General features: G+C 45.7%; 1 protein-coding gene and 1 long non-coding RNA gene across 4 annotated transcripts in view; one reads left to right on the top strand and one right to left on the bottom strand.

The window, feature by feature from the left end:
* Positions 1–2,870: 2,870 nt before the first annotated feature.
* On the bottom strand, positions 2,871–9,023 carry SPINK2 (serine peptidase inhibitor Kazal type 2). 3 transcript variants are annotated; one of them, XM_086891541.1, is made up of 4 exons: positions 8,886–9,023; positions 8,402–8,439; positions 6,851–6,960; positions 2,871–3,030 (listed from the first exon to the last, which is right to left on the bottom strand). In XM_086891541.1, the coding sequence occupies exons 1-4, from the start codon at positions 8,932–8,934 to the stop codon at positions 2,985–2,987; spliced, it is 243 nt and encodes an 80-aa protein (XP_086747667.1). In that variant the 5' UTR covers positions 8,935–9,023; the 3' UTR covers positions 2,871–2,984. The 3 variants fall into 3 exon arrangements, with proteins under 3 accessions (XP_086747667.1, XP_086747668.1, XP_086747669.1); XM_086891542.1 differs by lacking the exon at positions 2,871–3,030 and adding an exon at positions 5,953–6,170; XM_086891543.1 differs by lacking the exon at positions 2,871–3,030 and adding an exon at positions 5,953–6,167.
* A 34-nt stretch (positions 9,024–9,057) lies between these two features.
* Positions 9,058–26,901, top strand: part of LOC147653071 (uncharacterized) — a 30,684-nt gene continuing 12,840 nt past the window's right edge. Inside the window, exons 1-4 of the long non-coding RNA XR_015287560.1 lie at positions 9,058–9,642; positions 12,666–12,827; positions 25,002–25,049; positions 26,670–26,772. This is a non-coding gene — a long non-coding RNA (uncharacterized LOC147653071). The remainder of the gene's footprint in view (positions 9,643–12,665; positions 12,828–25,001; positions 25,050–26,669; positions 26,773–26,901) is intronic.

Genomic DNA, 26,901 nt, shown 5'->3' with positions numbered 1-26,901 from the left:
GCTGGAACAGACTAGCTTGTGTAGGACCAGCTTTAGGTCAACTCTAAATACTTTTCCACCTAATGTCAGGAAGAAATATTCAGAACTTAAAAGGTAAGATTAAACACATGTACCAAATTCTTGTATAATTTCTCACCAGTTGACAGAAGAAGCACTTAAAAGGCTTAATTTTTCCTCAGTGAAAAAGATGAGGCACTTTCACAGAGAAAAGTTGGGTTTTTTTCCTTAGGTTATCTAGCTAAGAACTCCCTGTCCAGAAACCTCTGCTACTTCTAGAGATGCTTGGAGTTTAGAAAATGAAGCAGTTGCTACATTACCAGCTTGAAAATCACAAGGCTTAGATAGAAGCCAGTGCAATCCTACACATGAAAATGAATGCCACAGCTTCATCTGTGAGCCATCTGCCCACAGAATAAGGCTTCTACCAAATTGTGTATCACAGAGTGTCCTCCAAAGAAACATACTTGCATTCAACGACCAGGAAAAAGCAAGTCAGCTTTGCCAAATAAATGAAATTGACTGTGTGTCAATGACACTAACAATAATAGTACAGTTGAAAACAAACAGCTCCTAACAGAACGTTTATGCATTCAAACGATAATGATGAATAAAAAGCCTTTCCTACACCCCTATTGAAAGCACAAAATGAGCTTTAAAAGAAAACAAATGCTGCCGCCTAGAGAGCAAACTGGAAATCCACAAATCCAAGCTCTTCATTCTGTCTCCCATGGGATCCAGACATGGCTTTCCTTTCTGCTCTTGCCCACGGTCCTGTGTCACCCAGGAGAGATTTCTCTTTTCCTCTAGATACTAGTGGGCAGGTAACTAACCAGTTACACCTCTGATGGGGAAAGCCTGCACACCCTTCCAAGGGTGCCTGAAGCATGGGGCTGAGCACTTCCAAACTACCACAGCTGGGAGCTGGAGCCCAGCTGTCCCAGAAAACACACACACACACACACACACACACACACACACAGTGTGCCTGCTGAGCAACAGAACGTGGAGTTCAGGGGGCTATTAAAAACATGTTTCCTGGGAAAATTTAAAAACAATGAAAATTCTTCAGGAGGGAGAGTTGGGGATTTAATCAGTTAAAAAAAAATCTCTTCTTGTAACTCAACCAGGGGAAAAAATCCATTCATCTCCACATTTCATTAGCAAAAGCCAGTAAGACATCTTCTGACCTTCCTTTGATCTGTATGGATGGCTGCACATTCTCCTCCCAGTGAGACCAGGACTGTGCAGATCCTGTGAAGCTAAAAAACATCATAAAATCTTAATCAATCAAAATATTTTTCAACTACCTGAGCTCAGACAGAAAAAAAAGATCCTTTCTTGATTCACAATCATGCCGTTCAGCTAGCATAACTCCTTTTTAGCCTCACACACGTGTAATAAGCTAATGGGTGGGAATGCTTGCCATAAGGTTGTTGATGTCTAAATATTACAATAACATCCTTCTATGACACTGTATTTTGAATTATGCTGTGAATCTGTTTATAAGTTATATTGAGGTGTGTCAGGGGAGGTTTAGGTTGGATATTAGGAAAAGGTTCTTCACACAGAGGGCAGTTGGGCACTGAAACAGGCTCCCCAGGAAGCACCAAGACTGAGTTCAAGATGTGTTTGGATAATGCTCTCAACATGGTCCTAAATGTAATGTACAGTTTTAACTTAAAAAATTAAATCCATCATACTGAAATTCACCATCCTTTTCAGCTATAAAGCTTCATAAACACCCAAATGGGGTACACTACTGCTTTGGCTTTCTTTTTGCTTCCAGCCCTCCAGTTGTGCCACACATGACATTCCTCTATTAGCAATTAGCCTTTGCTCAAAGAAAATGAAAGCGGGCATGTGCTGGAAGGTAAGGATAGTTTTGATCCTTTAAAGGAACTGTAAGGCAAAAACATTATTGTTTTTCAAACCCAAAGTCACTGACCTGAGAACGTTCCTCAGGCATCAAATATGCTGTACATCTCTGCCTGCAGTGCTGCTGCCCAGCAAAGCCTGACAAAGCTGTGGTCTGGGGCCAGGGACAGAGCAGGTGCTGCTTGGCTGAGATCAAAGGCAGAAGCCACCTGTGTATTACCAAGCACCACAGGTCAACCCAGTCACGGTTAATTTCAATCAACACACAAAGAACGAGTGTTCAGTGGAACAGAAAGGAATAAACCCAGGATATGTGCCCATATCCAGGATAAGAACAGAGAGAGGACCAAACCCCAGTTCTTGCACGCCCTCCCTATAGGAAGGCCCACCAGAATCACTCCGGAGTGCACCCCTTGGCAGGAGTCTTGAGCTTTCCAATTTTGCTTTGATGTTTGCCACAGGAAGTGGCTCATGGGTGCCAGCCAGGCGGTGACATCACGGCCCCAAGGAGCAATGCCCAGAGGGACGGAGATCCGGAGGGCAATGCATGCCCCCTGCCCATGCCTCCAGCATTCCAAAACAGCCCTTACTTGCAGCAAGAGTACAGGGTGTCCAGGTCACTGGTACCAGCAGGACCTGCAGGTAGGGAGCCAGGGGCAGAGGCTTGGTATGTGTCAGGTCACCATCACCAGTTTGGTAGCCACCACAGGAAACCCCTCCAGTGGCTCTCCAGGAGTCACTAGCACCTGTGGGCTCGGAATATTCCAGAACCAAAGAGCACTGCCTCTTTGATTCCAGGCAGAGCTGTGGGAATGGCGCTTGGCACCCATTAATTTCCTTCCTCAGTACACTCAATCCCTTCCCTGGACAACTGACCTACTGTTACAGAGTCGGGACATCTCTTTCCATCTTTAGTAAGAAAATAAATCAGGGTTCAGGTTATAACTGTACTGTGGATATGTTTACAACCACTGGTTTTAATACAGTAAACGTACTTTAAATATGCAAGCTTGTTTATTAAGGCTACATAAAAGGTACAATTAAGGCATTGCTTCCATTTGGATTGTCTGTGAGCCTCTTATTTTCTTGACAAGTGGCCGTCTCTCATATCAGCAATGTCCCCTTCGAAGAATTTCTATATTTGTGTTATCTTCTCTGCAAACAGAAGAAAAATACATTAGAAGAGGAACACTACTTGAATTTTACAGACAGATTTTATAAAGTGGACTCCCTCATGTCTTTCTATGGGTTCAATTAAATGCAGTGATGCATTAATTGCATCACTTACTGTAAAAGCATTACCACAAAGTAACCATGATGCAAAAGTTTATGAATCACACACACAGAGTGAGTAACTTACCACAGGCTTTGTTACCTATAAAAACCTGATAAAGCCATCCACAAGTCTGAGAACTGTCAAACCACATGACAGATCTCACCATGAGAACTAATATGTCCATTACAAAGCACTAATAAAAGTTAAACTTTGTTAAACTGGTACAAACCAGTTCTAATGCTTACAATATTTCCCCCTTTCACATGGGAATTCAGTGGGAAGGGGTGCATCCTGATGCACCCCTGCATCTGAGGCTTCACTACATTTTGAATGTGTGTGGTTCTCTGAATGGTGGAATCTTCTTCAAGGAAATTTTAGCCAAGTACTCCTTAGTTTGGGAACACTGATTTGGTTTTCTTTACAAGTCCTATAAACAGTATTTTGGGGTGCGTAATTTGCAAAACTCAATTTACCAGGCAAATGCAGACAGAAAAAGAAAGTAATAGAATGCAAATTGTTCCAGACTATCAGTTTGTTTCCTTATCTTAATAGAATCAAGCTGGTTTACTCCTCATGAAATTCAAGAGACTTATGTTTACTCAAAAGCAGGGTTAATCTGTACTAACAGTTTTATCAGGGATCTTTTAGCCAGAAATTAGTGGAGCAGATCAGGAATATGGAAGGCAAAATCAAGGCCAGGGGATGTAAAACGCCAGTAAGGAGGTAAGGAGAAGTTCTAGCTGAAGGACAGCTCTCACACTAAACCCTGCAGAGACAGCTCAAGCCACTGCATCTATTTCCAAAGAGTGTGTGTTGCTGTCAGACTAGGTTTAAACTAAGATCAGATGTTGTCATTGCTACTGGACACTGAGTGTGGAAGAGACCTGGGATTCACATTTGAGCACCCACTTAAGAACGAGTAAATCTAAGCTTTAAAAGGAAAAAAAAAAAAAAAAAAAAAAAAAGAAAAAGTAGGGAGGAAAACCAGCTTTGGTCTTACAGTTAAGGGGCGTCACTGCACAGCCAGGATGGGGAGGGTTTGTGCTGCACCTTTGCTCCAGTTGTCTCATGTTTTCATGGATCAACTGCAGCAACCTCTTCTGCAGCACTCCATTCACACAGAGCTCCCCAGGTGCCCACACAGTCCCTCATGGCTAAAAGAGCACATGGACAGATCTGTCTTGGCCTTCAGGAAGTATAACTCCCTCCAGTAAGTCCCTTCATGGGGTTAAATAAGGGCTAGAACAAACGTGCAAGATGGCAACTGAGAATCACCCCAAGTTAATTGAGAAGTGACTGTTTTGTAATTTAGTACCAGATGCATCCCTATATCTGTTTCTATATGGCCACATTACACTATTTCAGCAACTGGTCATGCAGCTTGCTAAATAGGGCAGAAAAATCCCTTTGTTCTGTCCTCCTAAGAAGTGTGACAGACTGTACGTACCTTAGATTACCTGGGAGTTGAATGACCCTTTCTTATGATTATGGACTGTTTTTCAAAGCTGAAATTCCTCCAATAAAGAAAAAAGTTTTATCTGTGTTGTGTTCGTGCCAAGTCAAACACTTTACAACAACAACTCCAGACTGAACTAGAAGGGCCCCTAATACTCAACTAATACTCAACTATAAAAGAAAAACCATCAGGAGAGTATCTAACCACCCTGTGTCTCTTCAGACCAAAATACATGTTTCTGAGCATGTAAGAAGACAGCAAAAAAGGATGGTTATGAGAAAATTCTATCTTTTGTGTATAATTGGATTTAACCCCCTGTATCACAAAAAACATGTACTTTTACATCTTATACTAAAAAGACATAAGCCCCATCACTAATTACTGAAGGAATTACTTAAGGAGTTGAAATTAGTAGCAGATGTGACTGGAGAACCCTTTGTTCTGTCTGCAATGCTGTATTCAGGAATCTGCCATGCATCCATGTGGAACTGAGGGATCATGCCTAAAAAAATGAAGCATCCTAGAAATGTAAGGCTGGATCTCAAAGCCCATCTTTCTGCTCTGAAAGGATCAAAGATAATGTTTAGGTCATGAGATACTCTCCTGTCTCTATCTCCACAATATGGATTTGCACTCTCTTAAGGGCAATACTCAGCACTTCTCTTCGTCTTTTACTGTACTCCATTTCTCCAGATCCCTGGAAATTTTTATATTATCCTGCATGGATCACCATATCCATGCCATTTTACAATTTTTATTATATAAAATATAATAGATCTTTCAAATGTAAAATGCTGATTGCCGCTTTTGAACCACAGCATTTCAAACTTCTGTGACTTCATCCTTTAACAATTTCAGCTGAATAACTATTTGTCTGCTTATGTGAATGTCAAGTGGAGATAATGTAAACTGCCTTATTAATGTCATGCACCAATACTTCTATTTCTTCCTACTCTGTTTGGCCAGTTATCGTGCCAAAAAACTAAATCTCATGGATTTGATCGGATTATTTCTGACAAATCTGTATCTGCTTTGCTTACATTCCTCTTTACCTCTGGCTATGTACAAAGCCAATCACTTAATAACTTATTCCAACATCACTTGAGGCAGGAAAGATGCGTAGGCTTCTAATACATAACATGCCAGAACCTCTTTTATTCCCTTTTAACAGATTCTACTCTGTGTGAATTTTGATTACTTTTCTTTTTTTTTACTCACTGTAGGTTTACCCATTTTCTTTGCAGTTTGTCACTTGCTTGGGCTGTTTGTGCTGTGCTCTGGTGAAAGTGTTACCAAATTCTGCAGATCTGCATGACACACTTCAGCACTTTCTTTACAATATTACCTTGAGTGTCCTTTGATATGTTTTTCACTTTCCTTATTTTGGCCTATGTTTCTTTTATCTTGGCCGTTTGAATTTTGTAGATCATCTGGTCAGAATTAATCTTTCCTCTGCCTCAAAGTCAGAAATCTGTTTCAGCCTTGCCTTTCTTGAGATCTGTTGGCTCGCCATTTTTTAAGCTCCCCTCGCTGCTGTTCTGCTACTCTCACTTATACCTTCTGCTGGAAACAGATAAATTGCCTTTTACCATCATAATTCTATTCACAACAGTTCTTCCCAGTTTGTACTGAGAGACTGCTCTATAAAGGTTTCCAGTCAATTGTAATGGGGAGTAATAATGCCCACTTGATTCTTTGTGTTTTAAATGTTTTTAAAAATTATTAAATTATTAAATAATAAAATACCTTCTCTCAAATATCAGGCAGTCTTCTTGATTTTTAGACAACCTGAAGGCAAAATAGTATTTTCTCTTAACATTTAGCATTCTTACTCTTCTTTGTGAAAGAAGGGATTTTGAACATAAATATCCTATATGTAAAGCTGCATTTTGGGTGGGATCTTTCATGTTTTCCGATGAAAAGTGTTTGAGGGTCTGGCATTATATTTACTGGTACTATGACATTGTATGAACATGACAGGCAACCTCCTTCCAAGATGCTCCTTCTCAGGAATTACTAATACAAATATTCAGTACATCCAGCTGACTGAATCAAATCGAACCCATTTACAGCTATCACAATAAAATCTGTTGCACAGATTTTACACGGCTGGAGGGACACTGCTGAAACTGCAGCGCAACAGTACAAATGATCCAAAGCCAGTAAATTATCCATCAGTTTTCTGGAATGTCAGGGTGAACGTTCTGCTTGCGTATAGGGAAGGGAAGGACAGAATTGACTACCTGTTAGCAAGGCAGAGAACACACTCGTTTCCATAGGTCTCTCCATTAGTGCCACAAACTGGATGGTAGTCCCTTGGACACGCATACTTCGCATACCTGGAGCAGTCAGGCTAGGGAAGACAGGTACAAAAGAAGTTACACCATTTGAAACAGGCTTCTGCTCAGCTTCTGGGGAATCCTGGCATGCACAGAGGCGTCCAACGGGAGCTGGCACAGCATTTTAAAGTGCCACATTATCTTTCATGCTCTTACGAGAATCTGTCACTTGAGGCTTGGCTCCTACTGCCTGGCACGGCTTAGCTGTGTGTTGGGGGTTAGGTGTTTTTCTTTAATTCTGGCTTGCCTGTGGAATTTTTACCCATTAGTTTCGGGGAAAACCTAACTGCGGGTATTTCGTGGGTGCTTGAGAAAAAACAAAGAGTTCGGCCGGGCCCATGGGGGGAAGGGGGCAGGAAAAAGGGGAAGGTGGGGACAGTTTGGCGGGCTTTCTTCAGCTTCGGGAAGGATACGTTGGGCGCAGAGCTGTTGCGGTGGGGAAAAGGGAATTTCGCCATCACCCAGATGGAGCTGCTTCTTCTCCCCTCTTTGTTGGTGGCCTCGCACCCCCTGTCCTGCCAGGACGTGTGGCAGTGCCAGGCACCGCCGCGGAGCTGCTGATCCACCTCAGCCACCAGCCCAGGATCTCAGCTCATCCCTGCTGATACACCTCATCCACCGGCCCAGGATCTCAGCTCATCCCTCTGCTGATACACCTCAGCCACCAGCCCAGGATCTCAGCTCATCCCTGCTGTTCCACCTCAGCCACCAGCCCAGGATCTCAGCTCATCCCTGCTGATACACCTCATCCACCGGCCCAGGATCTCAGCTCATCCCTGCTGATCCACCTCAGCCACCAGCCCAGGATCTCAGCTCATCCCTGCTGTTCCAGCCGGGTGTTCCTCAGAGCCCTGCAGGAGCACCGGGACTGCCCACCCGAGGGGGTTTGTGAAGCAAAGCCTCTCCTCCATCCCATCTCAGCCGAGAAAGCTGTCACAGGGCCCCTGGTTCTGTTTTGGTGTTAATGCTGTAGTTATTGTTGTTTGTTTGCCTGGTTATACTAGTAAAGAACTGTTATTCCTATCCCCAGATCTCTGCCTGAGAGCCCCTTGATTTCAGAATTATAATAATTCGGAGGGAGGGGGTGTCTACATTTTTTCATCCCAAGGGAGGCTCCTGCCCTCCCTAGCAGACACCTGTCCTCTAGAACCGAGACGCTGTGGTGTCAGGACATACGTGTGCCCCACAGCGCAGCCCTTCCGACCTCTGAGCATCAGCGGGACGCACGGACAGCGAGTCCCCATGAAGGGCAATGCAGGTGGAGATGGTAAGAGACAAGCACCGCCAGGCTGGTGCGCTGCGGAGCCAGCAGCCTCCCGGGCCCCTCGGCTGTGGGGAGAGACCCCTGCTCGGCGCCAGAGCCAGGGCAGGCGCAGACCCCCAGACCTGGAAGGGCCCGGGGGCAGCGGGAGGCCTGGCTGGAGGCAGGGAGGGCGGGGGGCGGGCGGTACTCACCGGGTAGCTGGCCATGGCTCCGGGACACGAGAGGAGCCCTGCGGATGGAGAGCGAGCAGCGTTAACGGCGCCTGGCCCCGCACGGCTCCCCCCGACCTCCGCGGGATCAGCCCCGGCTGTCACCGACCGGAGCCTGCCCCGTCCCGGCACCCCCCGGCCCGTCTCCGTCCGCTCCTGCGACACCCCGGCCGGCCGCTGTCCCGGCCCCGACCTGGACCATCCTGTGCCGGTTCCCGCGCCCGGCTTAGATTGCGCCACTCAGCCAGCCGGGGCACGGCACCGCTTCACGTTTCCCCTTCCCTGGTCCGGGACTGCCCGGGGCACGGCACCGCTTCACGTTTCCCCTTCCCTGGTCCGGGACTGCCCGGGGCACGGCACCGCTTCACGTTTCCCCTTCCCTGGTCCGGGACTGCCCGGGGCACGGCACCGGCCCGTCTCCCACTCCCCGGCACCGCCTCCCCTGCCCCGCCCGGCAGCGCCGTACCGGCGAGCAGAACCGGCAGCAGCAGCAGGAGCGCCAGCGACCGCGCCATGTCGCGAACTGAGCGGCAACAGCGAGGGCGGCTCGGGGCACAACGGCCGCGCACGCGGAGCCAACGGGGGGCGCGGGGCGGAACCGGGGCGGGGCGGAACCGCTGGAGGGAGGAACCGGGGCGGGGCGGAACCGCTGGGGGGCGGAACCGGGGCGGAGTGGGGTTCCGGGAGCGGGAGCACCGCGGGACAGCCGCGGGGCACACTGAGGGCTGGGGTGGCACACTGAGGGCTGGGGTGGCACACTGAGGGCGGGGGTGGCACACTGAGGGCTGGGGTGGCACACTGAGGGCTGGGGTGGCACACTCAGGGCTGGGGTGGCACACTGAGGGCTGGGGTGGCGCACTCAGGGCTGGGGTGGCGCACTCAGGGCTGGGGTGGCACACTCAGGGCTGGGGTGGCACACTCAGGGCTGGGGTGGCACACTCAGGGCTGGGGTGGCACACTCAGGGCTGGGGTGGCGCACTGAGGGCTGGGGTGGCGCACTCAGGGCTGGGGTGGCGCACTCAGGGCTGGGGTGGCACACTCAGGGCTGGGGTGGCACACTCAGGGCTGGGGTGGCACACTGAGGGCTGGGGTGGCGCACTCAGGGCTGGGGTGGCACACTCAGGGCTGGGGTGGCACGGCGGGGACGCGGCGCTGAGCGCTGCAGGAACCTCCCCAGGAGCACGCTGGCGGGGATGGGAAGGTTTCCCGTCAGGGCTATGCAGGTGGGCAGCACAGATAATGGGGACGGGGGGGTGCGCCGGCTGTGATTGCTGCGCTCCCCAGGCCTCCCCGCTGGACTTGAGCTCGTTCGGGCTGTGCTTTGATTGCCGAGCGTCTTGGGCAGTGCAGGGAGGTTGGAAACACGCAGTACCGATAGGAGTGGTTAGCTTTGCAGAGCCCAGAGGCTGCCTTTGCACAGGGTCTGGCTCTGGAAATGTTTTTATGGAGTTTCCTAAAATCTAGGGTATGGACTTGTAAAACGGCCTGTGCTTCTGTGCATGAGCTGGGGTTAGACCTGTTGTGTAGAAGTGTTTTGAGATGTCCCACATAGGTACTTACACAGGCATCACACACACCTTTCTTCTCTGCGTGTCAACCTCTGAATCCTGTCAAGTATGGCTTTTTTTCTTTCTGACAGTGTGCCCTGCCTACATGGCACCATAGGGAGGTTAGTTTATTACCTGCTTGATGTATTCGTACTCCTCCAGGTGACCTCTGCAAATTGATTGCAGTTTCAGATTTTAATTCCATGCACACCTTTGTGGTTATTACCAACACAAGACATGTTTCATGCAAAGGCCTCTGGCTTGGCTGTTTCAAGCAAGACGCCTAATCAGAACGTTTTGCGGCTGGTGAAGCATGTAGAAGGTTACTTCTCTCTTCCTGATCTCCTTCCCTAGTTTTCCCAACTTTCTGCCCCAGCTTTGCCTATTAAGCCATTTGAGATGAGGGTGTCTTTCTGTTACTTTGTTACTGGTGGGATGGTGGCTGGATTTGCCATCCTGGGGGAAAGGATTGTTAAGGGGATTAAATTCTGGAGAGTTATGCTGGCGTGGGTTTCCTTGTTTATTGAAGGCGTGATTTTCCAAAGGGAAAAGTGCCAGCTGAAAGTGAAGAAAGCACAACCACAGGGAAGGTGAAGAAAGTAAAACCAAGGGTAGAAGTTATTTCTTAGGTTGTGAATCTTGTAAGTTTGTCTGAAGAGTTAAATGCAGAGCTCTTGCTCAGAAAAAAAAGCCTGAACAACATGAACCAAGTAAGAGCTCAGTGTTCCACCTGTTGGTAGCCCAAACCAGCTTTCTCCTGAACAACTCCTGCACAACAAGCACTAAACATGTGTGTACTGTCATCATGCCACCTAAGAGAATAGATGCCCCCTAAAAAACGTACACTGATGTGTTTTCCAACATATGTAATGTTAATTCCATGATCACAAATAAATGGCCTGAATGAGACCATTTGGGTAAACATTCATTTCATTGCCTTTCTGTGACAGTGATGTGAACTCAGTCACAGCCATGTGTTCTGTCCTGGAGAAAACAGGGAGAAGTAAAATAAAGGTGCTCTATTGACTCTCAGTGTGACAACCATATTTGAAACTGCTGCCAATCTCCTCAAGTCTGAAAGCATTTTGTTTCACTTTCTTGCATTTTTGTACTAAGAGTATTTAATTTTGCCTTATTTAAGTAAAATTTTAGAGACAAGTCTTTAGAGAAGGGAAAATTGTAGAAATGAGATTTTAAACAGAAGAAAAGATAACTTAAAATTTTTTTCTTCTGGCAAGATTGAGTGTCTATTACATGACACTAATTTTCTTTTGTAAGTTGTTAAGAACTGGAGGCAAGGAAGAGTATAATTATGCAGAGAGCTTCTTAATAGCTTTTGTATTCTGTTAACACATTTCTGATACGAATGCTGAGTCATTGAAAAGGAAAATTGCAGAATTATTTGCATATCTCCTAGAAGTTATCTTCTTGTTAAAATCAGGTAGCTGATTAACAAACATGGAAGATAATAGTGAACCTAGCATATAGGCTGCAGGGAACAATGCATAGTTAGAAGTTAACATCCATACAGAGAAGGTCTTTCTGCTTTATGCTTAGTGGAATAACCCTCTGTGCTTGGAAGATAGAATTTATTTGAACTTCAGTCAAACTCTTCTGGTGCTGCCAAGATTGACACAGATTGTAACCACCTCCAGTGGAGCCATGTGAGAGTGGAGTAGAGGGGGGAAATCTCCTCCCTCAGCCTGCTGGCCAATTCTCTTTCGATGCAGCGCAGGATATGGCTGTAAGTGCACACTGACGTGTCCAGCTTTTCAACCAGCAGCACCCCAAGTCCTTCTCCACAGGGCTGCACTTTATATCCATTCTGTCTATCTGATGATCATTTTTAAGTAGCTGAGTCTGTTTGTGAAAATCTGAAGTTTCCCCGTACTCTTGGCATTTCTTGGAAATAAAATGTGTTGAAGACTTGTGGCCTTTGACATCTTCATCTTTGGGACTCAACTAGACAAGATTTTAATTTTGTTGATCTACTTTTGCCAGTAGTCCTGTTCCATGTGTGAGAGGACTAGAGACCCAAAGGTTCCTTTCAGCCACCCTTCCCAGGGTTTAGGTGGCAGGGCAGGTTGGAAATGAGACAGCAAATCTCAGCATAAAATTAGTTCACAATCTCAAAAAAAAACCAAAACAAAAAAGCTATCTATCACCTCACCTGCTTAAAATATACAGGAAGAAGTCCAGGTGATGCCTTAAGTTTTAGCTTTCATATTTTTCAGATTCTGTGCTACCTAGGTGTGTAGCTCTGAGCTTCATGTTAAGTGTTAGTGAGCTCTCTTCACAGCGTAGGTAGAGAAAACAATTGCTTTTCCAGCTTGATACCAAGGACAATCATTACAGCTTTCAGCCCCAAAAGCACAAACTTTTGTTTTGTAGACTGAACAAAAGCACAAACTTTTTGTTTTGTGAAAACACAAAGTAGACTGAAGAGAGGAAACAAGGAGGATGTGACTTCATAATCAGAAGCTGTAACTGCACAATTAACCCAAATATGCAGATGGACCAAACCTTATAAAAGTGTGAGACCTCGTGACCAGTCATCCATTTTTTTGTGATCATTTTGGGTCCATAGTGGGTGTAGCCCTGGCCAGGCTCTTGTACTGCCCAAGGTGTGTCCTTTAAGGCCTTTTAATAAATACCTACTTTATTCTTATTTATTCTACTCTGTCTAACCTCTCTTCTAGGTCAGCTGTCTCTAGGCATCACAGGTCCTAGGAAGATTGGGACTAAGGAACTGGATTGCCTGCTACCTCTAGGATTCACCAGTGTGGCATGAAATACCCTCTTTGCCACAGTTTGTGGTGGATGCTTACGGTTTAGACTTGTAAGAAAAAAAGAGTTGCAAGGTAAGAAACCATAGGTGGCCTTAAGAGCATGAAAACTCCCACTTTAACGGGTTCCTTCAGGCTGCTGAAGTCAGGAAGGTGATAACATGGGAAGTCTGGGTGTGCATTTGCTCCAGTTGTCTTTTGGCCATTGTTGATGGCCTCTTGGAGAGTGGAGGCTGGTGAGAGGGATGCTGTGGTAACACATAACCTGCAGTTAATGTCCTCTTGCAGGCCCCAGTCATTTGGGGGAGGATGTTAAATCCACTGTAGCAGCAGGACAGTGCACTGATGGGTCTGCACTGCTGCAAGTGGTCTAGAAGGGCACAAGTGCTTGGGCACATCCCAGATGCACTCGTGCCATGTATTTGTGGGTCTCCTGCCAAAAGAACAGGAGTTTGTCTTTCCACCTGAGTAATTGCAGGGGTGAGACCAAGCAACATAGCACAGGACAATCAAAAATGCTTCTGAGCTGCTTTTTGGCACACCAGTCTGGGGTGGCACTGCTGAAAGCCTCTTTCCTAAGCTACTGGGGGTCTCCTGCCTCCTGTGAGACTGGAATGCCCTGGAAATGGTTTGGCATGCACTTACTGGCTGATTCTGCTGACTTGAACCTGCACAGCAGCAGGGCAGAGATGAACAGAGGGGGAAGAGCTGATTTTTATAACGTTTTAGTCTCCCTGACTAAGATTCCTACAGGGAAGAAGTCAGCAGCACTGAGCAGACCAATAGACTTTTGGTGTAAGTCTGGGTTTGTTGTGTGTAGGAAATTGGTTCCAGTAGACCAGCTCCCTGACCGTGTCCTGAGTGTGAGCTGTGGCATCACCTCTAATTTTGGTAGATTCCTCCAGGCTGTTTCCATAGAGGCTGGGTTCGAAGGTTCATAGAAAGATGTGGAGGAAGCTCCTCATCTCATACATTCCCTCACCATCCTGTCAGTGGCATTCCCACCTCCACACCACTAAGAGATTGCTCTGGGGGTCCTATCTGTCACACACAGCCCATGAATCATTCCCTTCAGTCGTGCTCCTACGTTTGCAATCCCACGTAGTCCCAAAGACAGGATCCAGGCCTCAGGGATTCAATTATTTACACTCCACTCAGTCTTTCCATCCTTGATCCCTCTGTGCCCATTCATTTTGCTCCATCATGTGCTGTTCTCCGCTGTATCAGTCACAGATGGGCAATTTATCCTCTCCTGTTTCCCACATGAATCCCATCTATCACCTGCCTGTCTTTGAAATTAATTTACTGGCTGGCCAGCTGCCCACTTTGTGTCTGTGGCTGCTTCCCATCCATGTGTGATATGGGGGGTGCTCACTGAAGGGGGGTGGCTGCAGGTGCTGCAGTGTTCTGTGCCCTGAGGAGCATTGCTGCTCTGTGGGCTTTGGGACAGGACTGCTGCATGTGCTGTGGGACAGTGGGGAAAGGGCTGCCAGCAGGTAGCCACTCGTTCTTGGATCTGCTCATGCTGTCAGTCACTGTCACAGCACAAAGCAGCAGCCTCCTGCCTGGCAGAGAGATGTGTGTGTACTGCTGCAATGCTCAGGCTTGAACAAGGGCTTTAGTAGTCCCTGGAGCCTCCAGAAAGCTCCTGAAGGGTGTCCTTATGGGCAGAAATCAACATAGTTTTCCTTTTCCTCTCTCCTACAGAAGTTCTTTCCTGCTGTTGTTTTCAGCTCAGTTAAGCACATCTGTCAACTTGATCTGTCATGGACAGGTTTACAGGTGCTGGTTTGACTTCTGCTGTCTGTGTGCTAGTTCAAATGACTCATGGCAGAGCTGGGCCACCATCCTGCTGAAGGGGACACACACTTAGTCTTAGTGATTTGCCCAGGATCATAACCCCTTTGGAGGAAGGTGGCTGATCCCAGTGGCATTTCTTATGTAAAAAATTTTCTTAAAGAGCAGGAACTTTCAAGACAGGCTGTAAAAATTGCTTCTAACTGCTTAAGCTGTTAAAGGAGACAAGGTTAAAGGAACCTACCCAGAAGGCAGCTCACCTTTTTCTGGGTGCTAAGGCTAAACCCAAACCCCATAGATGACCTGCAGCTATAGAGGAACAGCCTGGCTGGAGGGTCAGCAGAAACTTTTTCCAGCTGTGAAAGGGCAGAGGGTGTCCCTGGGAGCAAAGCTCATCAGTACAGTGCTTGAAAGTTAATGGATCCAGCAATACTTGTCTTACTTCCATGTGAGAAGACACTTCAAAAAGTCAAAGGCATCTTCTTTAAGGCCCACCTATTTATCATAGAGTGGTTTCAGCCAGGGCAGTTCCTATGCAGATCTGCTTTCAGTGACAGCCTCATGCCCTCTTCACCCTCCAGGAAAAAGCTCTGTGAACTGTGTGATCACTTAAGAAATGTGGTCCCTGTCTCTATTCCAGCAGAGCTTCTGCCCAACTTCTAGTGCCCTTGGGCTGGGTTTGTAGGATGAAGATGTTTTACCTGGTCCATGCTGGGGGAAAAGGATAGACAGGAGCTATGAACAGGGCAGAGGGAGAGCAGGTGAAAGGGGGGAGGGGGAGTGTGTTCAACATCTCCATTTTCCCAGTGCTCTGTTTATGCAGCACCTTGCCCTGAGCATGTTTCATGGCACTGGCTGCTCTCTCTGACCCTATAAAGAGAGGCATTCTTACCTTGAAGAACCCACTCAATGTACTTTATGGTCTCCAGGAGTGAGGATGAACTACAGATAAGGATTTCACAGTTAGCTGGTTTATCTCAGTCAGGTTTTGCTGCCTGTCCACTTGATGGATTGCCTGGTAAAATGGAGGATAAAATTACTCACCAGGGAAGATGATGATGGCTTGGAAATGGAGATGAGTTTGCTGCAAAGATAGCAGGCACCATCCCTGTGAAGGCTCAGTGCTGCTGAAGGCTGTCCATTCTCTGTGAGAGCCAGTGACAGAGGCACGTCTTTGCCATGTGTGGTTGTGTCTCACTGTCTGAACCACTGCCAGCCACCACTTTGGGGTCTGTATTTTCATCAGAGACCTGCCATCGGTCAAGAGAGGAGAACAGCAAAAAGGAGAAGGGGGTGACAAAGTGTGGGACTTGTTGGAGGCACCATTTCTGTGTGGTTCTGCTGGACAGAAGACCTCCAAAAGTCAGGAATCCCCAAAACACTGCCTGGGCTTGAGGATGATGGAGGCAGGTAAATCTCAGCTTTTGTTTCCCTGTCATCCTTCTATGGCCTGACTTGGCCTGTACTCCTCCAACACAAAGCTGTGATTTCTCCTGCTCCTCTTGCTCCTACATTTGTGTTTTGGTTCTGTTACTGCAGAGCAGAACCACAGTTACCTGAACTACTCTGTAGTTCAACTCGAGAGGCCAAGGCTGTCCAGCCATTTTTGGAAGTGTCATGCTTTTGCCTTAGTTCTGTGCCACAAGCAATATGAGTTTAGGAACTGCAAAATCTTGCTAGATTTTTGTCTGTCAGGGCTCTCAGGCTCTGCTGAGCCCAGACTTTTATGGGCTGTGGGGCACAGTTAAACTGATTCTGCTCGATTCAAATTTTCCATAGTGAGAACAGCCAGATCTCATCCGTGTCTTAGGAATTCCTATTTTACAAGATTCAGGTGCTTTCTTCACAAGAGATTTTAGTGACTTGGAGTGGATGGAAGGGTGCAAGAGGAACCTGGCCAAAGTAATTGATCCAGCTGAGACATCAGGATTTGGCCATAGCTACTTAGTGAGGCAAGGGCTGGTTGGAGGTGTGAGGATAGTTTTCCCCTCTCCTGCTCTGGCTCAAGGAGTCTACAGGCTTGTCCTTGTGCCATGTGGTGGCAGTCTTGCACACGGTAAGTGCTCTGTCTTGCCTGTTTGCATGACTGGTTTTGTTTGCAGCATTTTTTTAGGGTGAAGAGCTCAATGGTCCATTTATGCTGTCAGCTGGATAATATGGTACTGTAATGTAGTGGTCTCATCCTCACAGCATCAGCAGTGCAGAACTGCTTCTTTTCCTTGCTGTGCTGGAAACACCTATAATTCAGTGTAAAACTGCCTGCTCCATCAGGCTCAGTGCTTCAGCATCCATTGTCAGTGCTGCAGGAGTGATAGGGCTGTGCAGGAATGAGGGCATGAGCATGTCTCGGGCATGTGAGATCTCACCCAGCCATTCAGATCCCTGCCTGGCAACCCCAGAGCTTTCCAGGAGCTGTGACAAAGGACTGGTAGCAGGTAGAAATGGCCATTCCTAGCTGACTGTCTTCCTCTTTCCCCTGCTAATTCACATAGGATTTTTCTGTCTGTACCGTGTCTCACTCTGAGCCCCATTTGGGAGGGCTGGGATCTGTTCTGCTCACAAGTGTGCCTGTGCTGGTGCTCGAGGGGAGGAAGGGGACAGGTGGCATTTATCTTGATTGAGCTGCAGGGTTGTGTTTGGCAGGGCTTTCCAGCAGCAATGGCTGAGCAGGTTGTGGGCATACTCAGGAGTGAGTCACCAAGTAATAATGACAGTAGGAAGCAGAGAAGAGAAATGCTTCAGGAGTTGTTCAGCTTTTCCTGCTGGGAGCTAAACACAGGGGCAAGGTTTACTTGGAGTGGCAGAAAACATCTAAACTGAAAGGTCAGATGAGGCAACCTGAGGACATGGCTCAGCTGTGGTCTCTGTCTCGAATCCTCTGGTGTCCCTGTCACAAGATGATGTGGAGACTTCCTGGCAGATGCATATGATATTTACAGGAGAACTTCCTACCTGTCAGCTTCTCTAGCCACCACGAATCTCATCAGACTGATGTGGCAGTCCTAAGGGACATTTGCTTCAGTGTAAGCTGGCTGGACTAGAAATGATCCAAACCCCTTGTATTTGAACAGCACGCACTGCTGTAATAAAAGCACCTGCATGGAGATGACAGCTTGCTGAAACTGGTTTACACCTCTCTGAGCTCCAGCAGAGAGAAGGTGTGCCATTTGCAACATTGGTTTTTTTACCAATAATTTTGGCTTTCACTGTCATTTCTGATCAGAGATGAATGTATGGGATAGAGATGAATGTATGGGATAGTAATTAGGTAGGAAAAATTTCCTAGGCTGCATTCTGAGGAATACAAGACTACTGCTGTGTTTTTCCCTCTGCAATATATGCTGGCCAGGCTGTGGAATGAGGGAGCTCTGCTCCCTCCACACTTGCTGTGGTTCTGATGTATGTGCTACACTGAGCCCAGTAACCTGTGGGCACATTGCCATTACTGTGGGATCCTGTTAATCCAAATCTTCCTTCATTTAGAGACCTTTTTGCTTGCAGCTGCTGACCCCATGATAGTGACCACAATAGAAAAATCTACTGGTGAGTTTCCTTTATGGTTTATCACACAGAGGGGACCCTTTGCAGCAGATCTAATTTTGCTTTGGGCTTCAAGTGGAGGGCTTGGAGCTATGAGATGAGTTTGTTGTAGGAACCAAGTGTAGTGTAGTAAGTAATGACAGGATAACATCAGTGGGGAGCTTAGGAATGGATTGCAATTGCTAATGGCAGAGTTTTCAAGTGCGAAGGACAAAGAAGCTGTGGCCTCCTAGTCATGTATTTGCTATTACTTTAGCATGGAGCATTTCCTGCTGCTAAGTGGCAACTGAGCAAGCTCCTCACCCTGTGATGTTGGTCCAGGATGGGATGCTTCCTGTTTTAACTGTGATTCCCATTAGTTCCTTGCACATTACTGGGTTTGTCTACCAGACTCTGGAAGCAATCTGGGGATTAATGTTGAGGTTGGCCCTGAGGACTGTGGTTACAGCACCTGTAGGAGAGGCAGGAAGCAACCTGGCATGTGGAGCAGCCCACCTGGGTGCATCCAGCATGTGGGAAGCCTTCTCTCTGTGAGTAGGTGTATGGAGAGGTGCAGAGCTGAAGCCAAGGCTACATTATAGCATTCCTCACTTATAATGCTCTGACCTCTAAAAAAAACCATTTTACTTTGGGCCAGGCCTGCCATGTTGGTGTATGGACATTCTCTCAGAGCCCAGTGCTAGAGAAGTTTTGTGAATGGTTGTGTTAGCAGAACATGGTTCAGGGATACCTTTAAAAGTGGCTTTGGAAAGGGACCATGGATATATCCTAACAACGCAACTCTGACTTTTTTTGGTTGCTCCCAGTCCTGAGTCTGAGCAGATGGTGACCAGAGGCTTCAAAGCCACGTGGAACAAGGTAAGAAGGGCTGGAGAGAAGTCCCCCATTCTGCTATACTTCCAGAAGAGTTTGGGGAAGAAAGGCCTCTTGTCTGTGCCTCTCAGAGTAATCTTTGTGGGAGATTCCAGTCACTGCCATCAGAGCAGAGAGGGCAGGCTGAGCTTGCAAACCCCCTGTGGGCATCCCTCAAAACCTATCACAACCAGGAGCCAAAGAAGTTGCCTTGGAAACTGTGACGAAGCTGAATTTGCAGGGAGCTCCTGCCAGGCTAACTGGAATTGCAACGTAAATACCGGTCCCACTGCTGGCATCATGCAGAGCTCAACAATCCCAGGGATGCTCATCCCAAGCTGCATCCTAGGCAGCTTTTCAGTTTCAGGTCTGCACACCTTAGGGAACTTGAAAGAGAGGCAAAGTTCATATCAAAGTACCTTCTCCCCAGGCTAAGAGTGAGGTCAGTCAGCTGTGCCTGTTCCTTGGTTATGTTATCCTCTGAGAAAGATGAATGAGCCAAGGAAGTACATTTGCAGCAGTGAAGGAAAGGGATTCTCCATGGAGTGGGAAAGGACATGGACTGGAAGACCAAGCAGCTGATAAATTGCCTAAGGGACAAGGAGAAGTTACTCAAACTTTTTTTTTTTTTTTTTTTTTTTTTTTTACACTCGCCATGGTCTAATTAAGAAATCTATGTAATGCTGGAAACCTTTGAATGTTTAATGGAAAAGCAGCTAATTAATTAACATTACAAATCATAACCATTAAGGAATTAATCTTTCATGAACTTAATTAGGAATGGTGAGTGAATGGGTACATGGGAGGATGACTTTTGGAATATGAATTATGGTTGTTTCTTTTCTAATCACTGCTAGTTAATGAAGACACACAGCAATATTACTGAGCAAACAATGCAGAAGGGAACAAGGCTGTGTAATGATCCCAGCTAGAAATGATAATTGATTCATTTGTTGGGAAGGCTCACAAATTGGAAATTCTGTTTGGCACAATCATTCTGTTGCTAGAGATGACCATTTGCTTACGGCAATAAAGAGCTAAATTGTCATTGCATAATTTTGTCTGGAAGGCAAAACTCCTGACTGGCTGAGCCTTTGTGTCCAGTTCCCAGGGCTGGTTGTGGTCACTGCCCAGGGACCTCAGGAGTTCTCCCATCACAAGGTAATATGATGTAGAAAGAGAAGTGCAGTTTCTGAAGGAAATAAAACGGCCGCAGTGCTTTGTAAGGGCTGTACAGAAAGAGATTGGAAGGTCTGAGAGGACTGCAGTGGTCTGGATCATGAGGCTTCCCTATGTGGCATTTCCCTAAGGGTCAGTGCTGCTCAGTCTGGAGTCAAAAACTCCAAGTAATGGTTCCCAAGGTGTTCAGATCCACCTGGGAATTTCAAACTATTAAAATGTGTCTCTCATTTTGTGCCTATATTGGGGATCAGCTTCCCCTTGTCTGACTCCCTTCTGCTAAACAGAGACCTCCCTACCAGGTGGTACCTCCTATACCAGAGTGGTGTGACTGTGTTGGAGTGGTCCCAGTGGTGCCAGGCAGAGCCCTAAGTGAGCAAAAAGACTTTCAAATGAGGTTTGGAGAGTTTTCTGCCTTAGTTAATCAGCCCTGCTTCCTGTTCAGTGCTCTTTTGGGGATCATTCTGCTAATAATTGTTCTTCAGCTTGGCAGTCAGACAGAGTGAGTCTATGGACTCATTTTGGATGGGGGAAGAGACAGTTCTTATAGAGATTTACCTAGAGAGCACATGGCAGTGGAATTAAACTAATAGCAAAAGCAGGCAACACTGGCCCTCTATTTTTATCTCTGCTATGGGCGTCTGACATAAGGTTCCTGCAGGCACTAGACAACAACAAAAAGTTGGAACAAAAGCTAATAAACACCCTCCTTTCTTAAAATACAACTTAAACTACATGATTTAGCTCTTCTGGCAATGCTTGGTAGATTTTCATTAAAGAAACTCTTTAGGAACCTTGTTCTTTCCTATATTTTTAGGTTTTTTTAATGTATTTAGGGTGGTTGTTCTGGACACAGAAAATAACCTATATCACAGGCTGACATGGTCAAAGAATGAAGGGTGTTTTTGAACACCACTCTTCACTGTACATTCCTTTCTGGAGCTGGGTTGCATGTCTGCACAGACATATGTGCACTCTCCTCTTCCTGCAGACTAGGAAGTATTTTTCAGGTGGAAGTGGAAGGGGGCACAGGACGTTTTCAGGGTTTTGGTGTTCCAGGCTCCTTTTGCAGGTCCCCCAGTCTTTGGAATTCAGGGACATGGTTTGTTGTACTTGTGCAGTGCAGTAAGATATCTGGAAAGAGGCAGTGGAACCTTTGGGTGGCAAGGGTAGAAGTGGAAAGAAGGCAAGCTGGTCATGGAACGTGCATAGCAGAATTAGCTCTGATTTAGTGCAGAAAGTCCAGCACAGACAAAAAGGGGTGGGCTCTTACATATTGGGAATTAGAGACCTTGCAGACTGAGCATTTTGGTTTGTTCTGATAATGAGCCCATCTGTAAAATTCAGACTTAGTTCTGGCCTGTGTGCTGGGACTGTTTCCCCACAGAACTTGCACCTTTCCCAGAGCAGCCTGTGGAGATGATGCCCTAGGCACAACTCTGTGTGTGATGGCTGGGAACCAGCCACTGCCAGCACAACTAACAGGCAGGCAGGGGTCCTGTGTGGAATGAGGCAGCACTAATTTTTTCGTGCTGGGCTCACTGGCCCTACAGTGAGGGAAGGCTTTGCACTTTTGCTGAGAAGGCTGCAATAGACTTCAATTCATTCAGATAAATAGTGAAATAAATGAATGAGAGTGAGTTCTATTAACATGGGGCTTAGGGTGCTACAATTGCTTTGTGAATTTGGGCTTTAGATATTAAGCAGAATTGGATGTTCATATGACTTGAAGGGTTAGACCAGCCCCAGGTACTCTTTATGGATTTTACTGAAAGATAAAAATGAACAAGTGTATGCTTATCAAGCACATTATTAAGCTAATTTACTGCAGTTTCATGAAACTAATTAAAGAAGAACAAGACAAGGATGAAAATAAGGTCACAATTAAGACTGAATCGATAAATCACTGTATTCAGCAATTTAATACAGCAAGTAATTTAACTGAATTATGAGTTTGGCATAAGAAAGAATTACTTTTTTTGTGTAAATGCTGTTCAGGGGCAGGTAAAGGAGACTCAACTCTATTTGAACCAAAGCATACAATTCATTTGCTCTCATGGATTAATGTGTTGACTCTGCTTGTGAGAACTTGAGAGCTTGATCCATTGTGGGCAGAAGCCTGTAGGATCAGGGCACCAGATCTGCTCTTAGCCCCCTAGCCCCTCACCTGGGTGTGTTGCTCAGTGCAGACTGCTCTCTGCCCTAAAAAACTCCCAAAAGGAAGGAACCATCATGTCCAGAGCACTTCCATCCATGACAGTTCCATTCAACACACTGCCCTTGAATATCTCTGTGCTTATGTAGTTTTATTTTGGCCCTTATTTCCTTCTCCCAAGTCTATGCAAATACAAAAGGGCCTGTTCACACCTCCCTACACAGGCAATGACAAAATCCATTTGAGCAGCAGTTTTAAGCAGTGGTCTTTTCTGATCACTTATATATACTGACAAAATGGGAGATGCACATACTCACATGGAAGAAATTGGACCTGCTAGAGTCCTTTTTTTGCAAAGGAAAGGTGCAGGTATATTGAGGGATTCTCTGATGACTTCAGGTGTTGTTGAAGAAACCAAGATATCATTTTGAGATACGAATTTTTTTTCCGAAAACTTAGGAAATGTTGCTTGCTTCACAGTAAGAAGTAGGATTTTAAAAACTCTTGTGTATTCTATGATGAAATTAAGTGTATTGAATGCAGATAGATTTATATTCCTTTAAAGAATCAACAGCATATTCCAAAATCGCCAAAATGACAGAAAAAAAAAGGCAGACTAATGCAAACAATTCCACCATAAATAAAACAGCTGCTAAAAAAACCCCAAACAAACCTTTCTGTGTGGAATATCCTTTGAATTCCAAAAGTTTAGGAATAGAAAACACCCTAAAGTGAAGTGAACACATCTTCCAGGGCTGATATAGTCTCTCAGTATCTTCTTCACTGTGTTTCTACTGGACTGTTTTGAAATACTAACTCTCGAAGTAAGGAACATTTCTTGTGAGATTTTAACTGTTTTAAAAATAGGTTCAATACCTATTTTTAAATACCTTAAGATATTTGACTGTCTCATGGCATTACCTTCTATCAGCAGTCCCAGTCCAGGACAAGTCTGGGATGACTTCCCTTTTGGCATTTCAGGATTTACTGCTTCTTGTGCCACTCTTTCTTCTCTTATTGCATTAATTAAACATTATGTGGGAAGGATAATATGTTAACAGTAATAAAGCCCTGATGAACTGGTCAATTCCTCTAGCAGCCAAGTATTAACTTTAAGTGTTTCTCTTCATTAAGAGATCTTCAAGAATTGCAGCACTGTAGATTATTTTTCCAGAATACTTGAGATTATGCCTTTATGGCAAATTTCACACCAAAATGGGTGAAAATTATATGAATCAGCAACATTTAATGGTTATACCCTACTCCTAGTGACTGCCTACAGCTCTGGCTTCATCTTTCCCAGACTGACCCTGCAGTGGAAGATTCTCATTGACCTGTATGCTGGCAATAGAACTGAGAGTACAGGAGTGTGTGTGTGTGGTGCTGACAGCTGAAAAGCAGAGGCAGAATGTAAAAACAAACCAAGTTTGAACAGTAGCTGATGTTGTCAGAAGGAACTGGAAACCCAAGTTTTTTTTCTCAGTCAGCACTGTTCAGCAACAGGGCCTGTTTGCAGCTGATCCACCTTAAAATGTGATTCCTCACTGGGGAGCTGGGTTTGTCTTCTCCCATTTTATTCTTGTGGCTCCTACCCCCAGAGCATCATTCACGTGGTGTTGCTCACCCACATATTACTACAGTTCCCCTAACAGGCAGACAGCTACATACTGTTCAGGGCAACTCTTGCCATCCCAGACATCCCTTGCCATCTTGTGGGTGAGGAGCTCTTTCCTCTTACCCTCCACAGTGTCCTCCTGGGCATGAAGGAGGTGAATGTGGGCACTGGGTTTCTGACAGCACATGGGCGCAGCAAGGCCTTTTGAAGGTCATTCTGCTACAGCAGGAAAGACACAAACATGTGAGTGAAACAAACCACAAGGAAATAATGAGTTTTAACCCCATATGTCCCCTTTTGTCAGTGTAGTAAGGTTACCAAAGCTAAAGCTTCAAATCAGTGCCAGTGTGTGATTTTTAATGGAACCCTGACCTCTCTCAGATAAAAGGAATTTAAAATCAATTGATTTTCAAGGCAGGATCTGGTGAGAGACAAAGAATGGCTTTGGGTTTTTTTTGGACCCACTGTATTGAAAAAACTAATTTTGAAGTGTGATCATCAGCTTTGTTAAATTGCCAGGTTGTTCAAGGTAGCTGATATTGATGCCCCTGCTTCTGACAATATTACTCACAAGAGGTCAGCAGTGGTGATTTATTGACTTGCAGCAACTCAGAGGGTTTTTTTTTCTGGCTAAATTCCTAACTCAAATATACCTTCAGAGAGGTGGAATCAACTGTGAGAATGTGAAACTATCTAAAATAATTTGTTGTTAATTGTCTCTTAACCTTGGAGTATCTCAAACTTCTTTCTAACTCAATGGGATTGAAATGGAAAAAAAAAAAAAAAGGAAAACAAAAGGGAAGATTAGGGCTCTAAAATCTGATGCTTTAATGAAAATTACACTCCTGGGTGAAATTGCGACTGTGAAGGAGGAGTGGACTGTAATGTAATGTAACTGGTATTGCATTGGGTGTATTCTCACCCGAGCACCAGCTCCTTTGATTTCAGCAGTTACTGAAGATTGTTCTACTTATAAATGAGACCAGAGATACAGAGAAGCTTTAATGTTTGTCACTTACGTGTCTTACTCGTATGAGGCAGATCTCTGGAATAACATGGCCCAGAAGAAGAAATACCCAAATGTTTGTTCCCATTTATTCTTCCTCTGCAGGCAAATGTATTAATAAGGCAGAAATGAACACAGTGACTGAACCTACAGGTAAGTGCCGTGTTACTGCGTCAGAAGGGAAGACTTGCTCCATAAACCTTGCTCTAGGTTTATGGAGAACAGAAATAGCTGCAAATCAGTGCATCGGTCAAACTCATTTCAGTTAGGAAATGCCTGTGAATTTTTCAGGAGGCTCACACAAGGCTCGGTTGGTCTTGAAGCCTCAGTTCCTGCAACCCTGTGATTATGCCAAGTTCGCTCCTTGTGATAATTGAAAAAAGGAGAGTTTGGTTTTAAAATTGCAAAGAGAAATCTGAACATGGAGAGGTGTAAGAAATCTTCTTTCAGGACGTTAATGAACATGTTCTGAATAATGGGTTGCCTGATGGGAAATCCTTAGCGAAACAAAGTGTTAAAGAGCATAAAATCAGTAACGTTGTAGAAAATTGCCAAATATGGGTGCATTTTCAATTTTGTGATTCTTGTGGTGCTAAGAACTGACATGATTTTTTGAGAACTCTTCTTTCTCTGCTGGCCACTCATCTACTGTAGGCCTGGTCACAGTTTGTTCTGTTTTGTGCTCTGCCAACTCCTTTGGCTTTGTACCCAGCTGTCATCCCCAGGGCTTCTCCAGCCGGAACCACCTGTGCTCTGAGGGCTCACAGCTTCTGCATGGAGTGAAATCTGGTTCCCTCTTCTTACCTTTGCCCTGGGCACAGCTGTCCCTTGCTTGCAGCCAAGCCAGGAGCCCTCTGCCTGCTGGCATGGTCTCAGCTCAGCGGCTGTCAGCAGCAAGTACCACCCATGGCCAAGCCCTGCCCTGTGGGAATCACTGCCAGAGTCAGAGAGATGGGGGAGAGTGCACCAACAAAGATTGCTGTGAGGAAACAAAGCTCGTACTTGACGTGCAGGCAAGGTGCTGGGCCTGAGCTGATCTCTGTGTGTGTGCTGACAGATGGTCTGACTTGAAATACTCTCTCCAAATTCCATTAAGCCCTGGGAAGGCAGCGGGCAGCTAGCAGCCGTGAGGAAGTAAGTGGTTTCTTATTAACCAGCCCCCATGCTTCCCAACCCCTGCTAACAGCAGCTGCTGGAGTGTCTTTTCTGGATGTCAGTTATCTCTGTCCATCTGGCAGGTACTTTCAAGCCTGCCGAGATGAGTATAAATAGAAGGGCTTCTAGGGAAGAAATGGCAGACCTCCATTGCAGACCCTGTGTGTGCTGGGTTTTGAGGGGTCCTGGTGGCTTTTGCTTCAAAGCAGTGCTTTACCTTGGATGTTTTAGTATTGGCATGGATGAGAGAGTTTTGTTTAAAAAGAAAACAATTACTTTTCTTCAAGAGAAATTTTTGAGACTGTTGTCTTGCCTCATTTTCAAATGTTGTAAAGAATGATCCTTGAAGCTAGATGAAAGGTTCCTTCTGATTTTATTTTTTTTAAACAGAGAACTAAAGACTGAGACAGTGGTTCCAGATTAGGATCAGAAGGACTGAGATTTTTTTCATTTAGAGCCCCAAAATAAAATTTAAAGGAAACTGAATTTATGTTTTGTGGGATTTGAGCAATATTGCAACCAGACTCTTGTATAAGCACCAGCAGTGTGCAGTATTAACAGGAGAGAGGCACTGTGGTACAGACACTGTTAATGCTCTTCTCTGCCCTCACCTTTCAGGACATCATCTAGAAGAGCACCTTGTTTTCAGGTGTAGATTTGGTCTTGAACAGACCATGCTCAGATTTGGCAGTAGTGGTCCAGTGAGGCTGAGTATTGGCAGGTAAGTTAAATGTCAGTGGGTTGAGAAGGATGCTGGCTAGACGTCTTGGGTTACAAGTGTGGATGTAGGCACTTCATTTCCACCTAAACATTGCAATGCCTGCCTGCATCCATTGCTCAGTGTAACTGT

Source organism: Cyanistes caeruleus, chromosome 5, assembly GCF_971803275.1.
Source record: "Cyanistes caeruleus chromosome 5, bCyaCae1.hap1.1, whole genome shotgun sequence".
Classification (NCBI taxonomy): domain Eukaryota; kingdom Metazoa; phylum Chordata; class Aves; order Passeriformes; family Paridae; genus Cyanistes; species Cyanistes caeruleus.
This window is presented reverse-complemented; position numbering and strand designations above follow the sequence as displayed.